At 45.7% G+C, this 10,008-nt stretch overlaps 1 protein-coding gene across 1 annotated transcript; it reads left to right on the top strand.

Moving 5' to 3' along the window:
• The first annotated feature begins 371 nt into the window (after nucleotides 1-371).
• LOC144123502 (uncharacterized) lies at nucleotides 372-8,688 on the top strand. The gene is made up of 5 exons (XM_077656317.1): nucleotides 372-749; nucleotides 1,232-1,257; nucleotides 3,504-3,605; nucleotides 3,831-3,932; nucleotides 8,585-8,688. Exons 1-5 carry the CDS (start codon nucleotides 658-660, stop codon nucleotides 8,611-8,613), a joined length of 351 nt encoding a protein of 116 aa, XP_077512443.1. The 5' UTR covers nucleotides 372-657; the 3' UTR covers nucleotides 8,614-8,688.
• The last annotated feature ends 1,320 nt before the right edge of the window (nucleotides 8,689-10,008 follow it).

Raw genomic sequence — 10,008 nt, forward strand, 5'->3', positions numbered from 1 at the left:
GTCTGTACAACAGAGCTCGTTAATTGCAGAGCCTCAAATGTCATCATGCCTTCGAGCAGATGCAACTCTTCAAGAAGCTGGCTATAGCTCGCTCGCGGCCCTACAGCCACCCTGGTGGGACGAATGTATAAGTGCACGCGGTGTCTTTCTCCGGTCTGTCGGCGGCTCTGAGGCACTGGCAGAGAAGCGACGGCAGGTTATCTGGCTTCCGAAGAGTCCCAGGGAGGTGCACGTCCGGCCAACGTTCACGGTCTTCACTGCGGTCCAGGATATCGCGAGGCAGGCAGCGGCATATATCCCCGGCGGATGAAGCACCATGTATCTCAGCATCTCGTCAGTCACCGCGTTTCTTTCATCCTGTGGTGCGCAGTCAGCACGCGATCTGCCAGCGGCGGCAGACACGCCAGATCCGTTGACAGGGGACCAGTGTGGCTATCTTGAGACGGCTCAGTCGCGCTCGAGTCGGATTGCGTCATCGTCATCCTCAGCTTAGATATAACCGCGTGCACGGACACACTCACACCGATACCCCCCCCCCCCCCCCCACACACACACACACACACACTGTCTGAGGTGGCATGCGCACGCGACGGTAGGTAGCCAAGGGAGTCACTCTATTGCGAGGAAGTTTCGAAGTGCGAAACAAAAAGTGCGGAAATGTCTGTGCTCTTGACCAGAGCGGGCCTGTGCTTACTGCTCGTGCTACCAGTTTTGGGGGCTGCTGAGGAGGATAAATTCCGGTTCTTCAAGTAAGTACTACCTCCTCCGCAGATAGAGTGCTTGATTAGTTTGGTGAAGGCATATTTTCTGGTTGGAATGCTCAGTACAGAACGATCGATGTTCGCAGTGATTGCTGCTATTTGCAGACTTGGTGGAAAGAGTGCTCAAAGTTAAATGTGACTCCGGTTGATTGCTTCTCTCTGTGGTACATAAGATAGAGAGACATCGGAGTCGTTGGATGGATCTTTGAAGGATCACTCTCGTACAGGTGCGTAAGACGTCGCTATGCATACAGGTTTACGCAGCACATCGATGGGGTTGGTATCAGCCAACAACTGTACAGATCAGCACACGATTTTAATGACTCTCAAATCCATTTCAGGTAATTTTCATGTCTTAGCTAATAGCAGGTGTTTTGTTTTGTCGCACTTCTGGAGGATTAAACGTTTAAACAGCTAGAGCAATACTCAGCATGGATGCCGTGTCTATATTTAGGTGCTCTTATTTTCAGGAGATCTGTCAAGGTGGCACACGACGGTAAGTCTCAAATATCCGAAGCGCTGCCTATACTCGCGTACTGCTTGCTTTTAGCGATGCTTGATACAATTTTTGCTGGGATAAGTTTCAGTCTGATAAGCGATTAGGTGCAGTGCCGCTCATGAGTACTTCTCGAATTAGGTCTATCTTACTAAAAAATGGAAACCAATTTTCCTAATTGCTGCAGGAATGCACTGACGTGTTCGCACTGATGCTCAGATGTAGCACTGAAATCTTCGTTGGTACGAAGGACGCTATGTATGAGAACGTTGTTACAACGGACAGGGCGTACTTGCAGACAATTGATTAAGATCTGGAAATTTGCTCAGTGGAAACGCTTCGAAGTTAAGGAACTGGTTTGTGCTCTCGAAAGAGCGCTCAAAGACGGGCCTAACGCTGGCAATGACCGCTTTGCAGAGAAAAGCACTTGATTTTTTTTTCTGCATGATGAAAAGCATGGTCATTGTGAACTAAGGAATTGATGCGAATTAGCCAGGGACACTGAACAAAGTTCTTCTCAACCAAAGTTTAATACCGTTTAGACAATATAAACATTTTAAGCTTATACCTAATATGGATTAAAGTTCTCCACTGTGGCCTAGCGTACATCAGTAAACCTTTATAAATGGTGAATAGAAGTGAGTAACAGAAATGCAACATGCACCTAAAGCAGCGATGTGGGCATTTACAGAATTGGCTAGCTGTGTTAAATTTAGAACGCCTACGCATGTCTGAACAGCATATCACCCGAGCAGTTAAAAACGGAAATAACGTGATCACAACCGAACTGGCTCTGATGCTCAACGCTTAAGAGGTTTTTACACCAAGCTAACATACCAAAGGTGAATACCCTCATCGTGGAGTTGTCCTCGGAAAACATCTTATCTTTATCACGCGTCAGAAATATCTATAATGTAACCGACTAGGGCAAACGCTTTATATATCGACATTATATAGCCATTGCAACAAGGAAGGGTGTTTTTCAAATGCAGCCGGCCCGGAGTGATCGATGAATATTAAGAGCGCTCCCTTTGAAACAGAGCGGCGGCAGGCCCGGAATTTTTTCTTCTCTTCTTATTCATCAGCCAGTCCTTCAAACTGAAAACGTACAATCTAGAAATCCACTTTTTTTCATGTTGACCTTCTAATGACTTTTACAATATACCAGCTTTGCATCTTGATCTTCTATATTCAGGTCACTGCCCTCTCTTTAAGCCGTCTATCCTCCAACAGTTCCTTACTATTGTTTGATGTAGATGCATTCACCTTACCTTCACTATCCCTGAGCCATAAGGCCTCAGTGTTACTGATTGTGCCTGCCTTGGCATCAAGGTGGATAACGCGGAACTCTAGCGAAATATGCGCAATTGTTTCTTCAGATTACCCACGCACCGCACATGAGTTGTCGTCTTAAGCTAGTTTCATTTAGTAGTGTGCCTTCTAGGCATCCTGATGTCGCTACGAACATTAAGACGCTGCCTCTTGAATTATTTTAGAATGATTCCTTCTATTACGGTGCACAATAGTCTTCCTTTCCTTCGAACTGATCCAGCCAATAACCTCTGCTTTTCACCCTGCGATTAACGTTTTTTATTTTCCAGTTTTGGTTTTCCATAAACACCCGTACCTAGAGAAATATACAAATGTGGAACTACACAAGCGGAATAAATAAATAGAAGACAGGAAGAACAGCGTCTGTTTTTTACTTGTCCGTAGAACGAGATACAAAAATGCTAAAGAAAAGCTTTTTTAAGTACTTGGGAAGTTGAGTAAAAACGGCCAGCTTCTTTTTCGGGGCGATATAGTTCCAGACTTCTGTTGTTTAAGCACCGAAAAAAATTCACAGTACGGTTACGACTATGTAACGCGAGATTCAGTGATAGCTGTTTAGGCGTTTAGTTTTGGCAGGCGGCTGTTCCAAACAGAGCCACCCATAGGCTTATGCGACCCAGGTTGGCCGTGACATAAGGTGACGTCAAACGACGAGGCACAAACAGACGCACAGCATTAATAAAGGCTTTAACGCATCCTTCGTGGTGTCATGCGGGATGATAGCCATACCCGAGTTGCCATGGTAACCATGAATGGTAACCATGGTAACCATGTTAACGCACCCACCGGTTACGCCGACGGCGACGGGCAAGCCAGGGACGGTCGCCTAACAGCTATCACTGTAAAAAAAAAAAAAAAAATCTAAATGGTGGTTCAACGTGTGGTCTCATTGTTTGCTCGTCGCTTTCTTGTAGAGAGAGAGGAGACCTGTGCGCCACCCTGCCAAAACGGAGGAAGATGCTTCAGAGGGATATGCGCCTGTACCCCCGGATTTTATGGACAATTTTGCGAATATCGTAAGTATATATCTCGTTGCTGAAAGTTTGAGTTTTTATAAGATGATTACACTGTAAAATAAATTTTTACACGAAATATTGTATTTACGAAGTTGAGTCAAAAATACCAGCATTTTTTTCGGGGAGATATGGTTTCGTGCTTCTGTCGTTGAAGCATCCAAGTAGAGATATTCTAAATGGCTGCTCAACCTGCGGCCTTATCTTTTTCTCATCGCTTTCATGTAGAGGTAGAGGAGACATGTGTTCCACCCTGCCAAAACGGAGGAAGATGCGACAAGGAGATATGCACCTGTACCCCCGGATTTTATGGACAATTTTGCGAATATAGTAAGTGTTTGTTCATTCTTCGAAGCTCGATTGATCGCATCCAGGCGGAGACGATTCTGCGTTGTTCCAGAATCTTGTTGTAACTTTGCACACTTTATCTAGAAAGTTCGCTATCAGATTTTAATTGAGCACGGTTGAGAGCGGCGGGCATTCTGTTCGACGACCGCTGAGCGCGCTTGCTGTTACGCCGCCGCCGTGTGATTCAGTCCAGAGTGGGTGCAAGACAGCACAAATAAAGAGTTTTATTTAGACGCCATTTTCGCTTTCTTTCTGCTGTCCGGATTGCAGTCACCGCTTCGTGACAATATCTCGTTACTGAAAGTTAAGAGTTTTCCTACGATGATTACACTGTAAACGAAATTTTTAGTGCTAAAGCACTGTTGGTCGCATAACCTGGGAAATGCGGGTGTCTGTTGAAGCCTGTGAAGTTAGCCACGTGATGCGGGGAATGGAGGGAAATAAACGAGGCTTTGAATGAGGGTGTCTTCGACCAACTTGGAGAAATAAAATAAATTTTGGCGCGGCTCGGTTTCGAACTCGCGGCAGCGCGAACAGATCAGCTTCACTGGCCACTGCACGAGAGCATATATGCTATCGCCGCATATATGCTCTCACGCCTCGAGTTAAACTGCAACACACTCTCGCACTTCGTCAACTCCCATCCATGTGGCCAACCCGCGTAATTTAAAACGAAAAGATCTTATGACCATCTCAAATTATTTAAAAGGGGTCATGTGGCAATCCCACGTGATCTAAAATGAAGCAACCCACGTGACCATGCCCCGAGATTTAAAATAAAAAATCAAGTGACCATACTACGCCATTTCCGGCCCGTAGCTGTGGCAATAAACTTACGATATGAGGACAAAACGTGGAGTGTTCATTGGCGCTAGGCAATGGCTTGGCGGCGCTATGTGGATAGAGGAAATAAAATGGATGAAAATACGGTAAGGAATAGTGAGAAAAGCTGATAAATAAACTGGAAGGATCGAGAACGGTCTAGAAAGATTGCGAAAGGAATTAAAAGAATCCAGAAAGGAACTAAAGGAATCGAGAATGGATCCAAGAAATGACAAGACAGAACAGATGCTCTCGCATTAAACTGCATATTTAGGAGGCCCAAAGAGCCTATTATTTTTTATTAAATGCCGCGCTGTACATCGCGCCTCCAATGCCCCGAATGCCTCGAAAGTCGTAATCTGTGGCTCCGTTCATTGGTTTCCCAAAATCACAATAAGTATTTTGTGAAAGTTTTATCTCGGATCTCGTACTTGGTTTGAGTTATTTTTTAGAACAAGCTCGAAGAAGCATAAAGTGCATATATTCTTTTATCTTGTTTACTAGGGTGATGCGGAGGCTGTATTTCTTGGTCTGTGTAACACGCATAAGAGCGTGCGATTTGTTTCTGCTGCAGGAAAGCATGAACATGATACCCATGTTTTTTACACTGTTCTTACCCCTCTTACCTATCAGCAGTGCATATGTCAAATATCAGCCCCTTACAAAAATGGTTTTGGAATCGTTGTCCGGCTGTTTACCGCCTGTTGAGTCAATAGAAACACGTCGGATAGTCAATGCCAGTTGAGTTGAGTTTGCAATGTTCACGAAGAAACAGCTCATGGCACCTGATAGCCAATCATGTTTTTCTCATATTTTTGCATGGCAGTGATCAGACAACATGCTGCACTAATATAGATGGGTCCGAATGGGCTCTGTGAATCTTTACTCCGTTCATTGGCCGTTCAACGAATTTCCATAATAACGAAGCGTAAGCGCATTGCAAAAGTTTTGTATGGCGAAAAACCCCCTATAATTCAAGTCGTCCATTTGAACGGGGCATGTCTGTATAGCCCTATATTGAAGCGCTACAGCTGGTGCACCAGAAGTCGCTTTAAGAAACACCGATCGCACTGCGCAGTAGTCAGACGGTCAACACATATGTGCTCCAGCACTTGTTTTCGTGCAACAAGTAGAAGTAAGGACTGTTGGTATAATAAAAAAGATAAGATGAATTTTTCAATGAACTGGCATTAAATAAGCAACACTCCGTGGTAGGTTGCGCATCTACAAATTCGGAAAACTTATCTTTGGGAAGATCACTGGATATCCTCAGCGTTACATGAAGAACACCGAAATGAACATTGATATCACCAGTGCTACTACTTATGAAGTTTTCATGTGACATTATTCTAACAGGGCGCCGAAAGGACCCATCTGCTAATTCAAATGAGTTTCTTCAAATAATTCTTGTCGAGATGTGTAGTACAGAATATTAGCGAACCAATAACGACTTCTGAAATTCATTCTGTCTTGTCTCTCTTGACCTTTTCCCAGAAGCGACACTGAGACATTTCTTACAAGTTTTTCCGTAGTGCATATCCTTTAAGCAATGACTTAAAGAAGAAAAAAAAAAAGACCCCGTGACATATTACATTTTCTTTAAGAATTTTCCTACCAAAGCTTTGAAAGCGCACGTATAGCACAAAGTTTCTGCAGAATCTAAAGTGTGCATACTGAGTGCCTTCGACAAACTTTACCAAACTGTCATTCATAGACTCAAATGGGTGGAGAGAATACGGCCAAAGTGGATCCCATTTCTTGACACTGTCTGTAAGGTGAACGAGGAGATGTGCACTGGACGACATGTGCGCAATTGCGTACATTTCTTTGTACTCGATGAGAAATGTGACCATATGTTGACTAATATTAATGAGGTGCTCGATTGAAACGGCAGGGTTCAAGAGTTGGCGCATAATTTTAGCAAACTGCATCCAATGCTTCTTTGCCTTTCTGGTGTACACTATTTTAGTACAATAGGTGCGTAAAGGAGCATAAACTTCGCCTGTCAACAGCTTTCAAGTCCTTAAACTGGGAGAGAGATTTTGGCAGCCTTGAAAGTTCCCACACTGAAGTGAGGCTCAGAAGGCAGGCGTCTGCATTAGCAAGATGCCCGCGAAGCGTTGCCCTGACAACCCAGAGCAGACTGCGTGCGTGCAATATACAACGAGTCCTTATCAAATGTGAAGAGAGCGAGCTTTTTGAGCCCACTAGCAATTTTAATGCCACAACTTGGACCTTGTCTGAACTTTGCTTTGTGAGCATGATTCACATATGAGTGATGTCTCCATAACTGCGATGATTCATTGGCTGACGGGTACACGCAGTAAAACCAATTTATTTTCCGGACCACCTGACCTGGATCTTTGCATCATGCATAGCGCCTTGCAGGCCATTAAACTCTGTCAGTCTCATCAGCTCACTGTCTCATCACCTCATGCTGACCTTGGTATTTTCACATTAAGGTACTCCGTCAGTGTTGAATGTAAGGGCTATACCGTTGGCTGTTGAGGGCCGCTTTTGACATTGTACACTCCGATCATTGTACACTTTGATCGTATACCAACAAGCCCAACTCTCCACTCTTCTGAGTACACTCCGAGTTACGTCAGCCAAATCATAGGAAAAAGATGCCTTTTTTTTTTCAGGATTCCCCACTACATCAGTTCAGGCACCTGGCTCCTTAGATCCAAGTTTGGAAGAAGGCTGATGGTCTAACAAGACTGTAAAAAATGTAATCATAGCTGCATTTCCTGCATGTGTCCCGCACCCGTTCTGTAAGTTCCCCAATGTATTCGTTGCATTTATTCCAGCATATACATGTGAGAAGTTTCCGGATGTCAACCTTTCATATATAAAGAGTAGCCTGGCGTAGTAACTTTCGCCCGAGTTAACCATGCATTTTTTCAGCTGACACTGCGCTGGCTAGATTGTTGATTGGCCAGGAGAAGAACATAGAATGTGTTGACTGACTGCAGCAGTCAGTCAGAACTACTCGCCTCTAAGCTGAGCAGATATGTAAAACATCACTTCAATGTTGTGGGGGTTCTTACTAGGCCGTTGAGCCTTCTTTGAGGTCTAGGCCGTGAACTCTTAGCTCCCGGTATCGCACACCACGCGCGGCTGTTCTCACGGCGGCTAAGCGGAAAAGCGAAATAAGAACACAACACGGAATAGGGCGCTTTGCCCCCCCTCCAAAACGTTTATTGGGCTCTCCCAAAATCCCTGGCTGCTGGATGCTTGATCTGCGACCCTTGCCGCTTGGCTTGTTCGTGCGGCTGACGGGGCAAGATGGCGACAACAAAGAGGGAAGAACGGAGGTAACTACCTGACGTCCGCTCGCTGTCGCGGCTCGCTGAAGTCTCCCCCCCCCCCCCCCCCCCCCCCCCCCTGGCCACGGACCTTGCCCGTTGTCACTTTCGGCCAATCAGCGACCGCTCCGGCGGCGCCTGGCGGTGCGCGCTTGCGACCGATTTGAGGAAAAAGGCGGCGCAGCGCTGTCGGGCTATCAGTGCTCCGAGGGCTGTCAACGGACCTCTTCATAACAGGACAATTGTTGTCTGGGTAGACATACCGTAGGTCCCCCCTCGGCAGTGCAATATTCCTGTAGTGCGGTGTTGTGTACCCACCGTGTGCCATTGACGCCAGCATTGTGTGTGTGCTGTGTTTGTGTGTGCAGTGTTGCCCTTCGCAGGTGTCCATTATATGTATGTCAAAGGTGGGCTTCACTGGTGTTTGTGAAAACCGGTGTCATGAAAAAACAACTGTTTTGGACAAACATATGTTTTTATTTGGACCACTGTCTTTTTTTGCAGACTGGGCGATGACCACTGAGAACGAGTGAAACCTGCTGCTGGGCCAATTATTGCATTTTTAGGGGAAAAGTTCGTGCTGCATAATAAAAACGCCAGAAAAGCTGTGCGCTTTCTCCTGTGTTCCTCACAGCTGAGAACACGAGCCGTGTTTGGTTGAGGTTGGTCACTATGATTGATCACCAAAAGTGGATTCTGGGATTTTAACCCCAGAAGCGACTCGGACTATGTGGAACGGCTTAGTGGAGGTGCCTGGATTAGTTCAGACCACCTGGCGTTCTTTAACGTGCACTGACATCGCACAGAACGCGGGCGTTTCTGTATTTCGCCTTCTTCGAAATACGGTCGTTGTGACTGGGTTCGAACCCCCGACTTTGGGATCAACAGATGAACACCGAAGCCATTGAGCCAACGCGGCGAGATGATCACCGGAAGTGGGCATAGAAGAGCACGAATGGCGAGGCCAAAAATGAAATAGACATTACAGAGTTTTCGCATCGTTGTATCGTGCAGCACGTCGAGGTGCTCGGCAAGGTGAGATTTAGTGACAGTAAGATGGTAAGGTCTAAAATTAGCCAAGACTTGAAGAGGAAGGGAAGGAAACCGGTAAGGAAGAAGCCCTTCAACGAGTTAGCGGCAAGAGGAAACGTAGAGGTAATCAAGATCTCCCTCGAGAACAGATATTTCGCTTTAATAGAGGACGACGACCTTAGTGTTAAAGCAATGAATAATAACCTCAGAAACATCACTTTCAAGTGCACAATGAAAGTAGAGTAGCTGGACAGGATACCTGTAAGCTCTCAGGTGACGGAAGATGTCATTAAGAAACACTAAATGATGAATACCTCTATTCTCATAGATAGAATAGATTGTGGATTGTGCCGTTTGAATTCGCCGAAGCTACTTAGGCTGTGAGGGGTGCCGTAGTGGACGGGCCCCCGGTTTAATCTGAACTACGATGGATTCTTTATTGTGCGCTGACAACGCACTGTACACGGGCGTTTTTGTATTCCGCATCCCTCGAAACACGGCCGGCGTGACCGGGATTGAACCCACGACCTTGGGATCAGCAACCGAAAGCCAAAGCCACTGAGCCATCGCGGCGGGTCCACAGACGGAATAGGATTGGCTGAGCTGTCAGAGTTAATCAATACGCGGATGTTAACGGACATAAGGAAGTATAATAAGCCGAGAATCGAGCATGTTCTAAAGAATGGAACTAGCTTAAAAGCGGTTAATAGGAAACTAGGAAAACGCAAAATGCAGATGTACGCTCTGAAACCCAAGGAGCGCAATGTCGTTACCAATGTAGATAAGATAGTTAAGGTAGCGGAGGAGTTCTACGCAGGTATATACAATAGTCGAAATAATAAGGATGCTAATGATGAAGCCAGTGGTGAGGAGGAATTGGACATCCCGTTGTTAAC

This window comes from Amblyomma americanum, chromosome 3, assembly GCF_052857255.1.
Source record: "Amblyomma americanum isolate KBUSLIRL-KWMA chromosome 3, ASM5285725v1, whole genome shotgun sequence".
Lineage (NCBI taxonomy): Eukaryota > Metazoa > Arthropoda > Arachnida > Ixodida > Ixodidae > Amblyomma > Amblyomma americanum.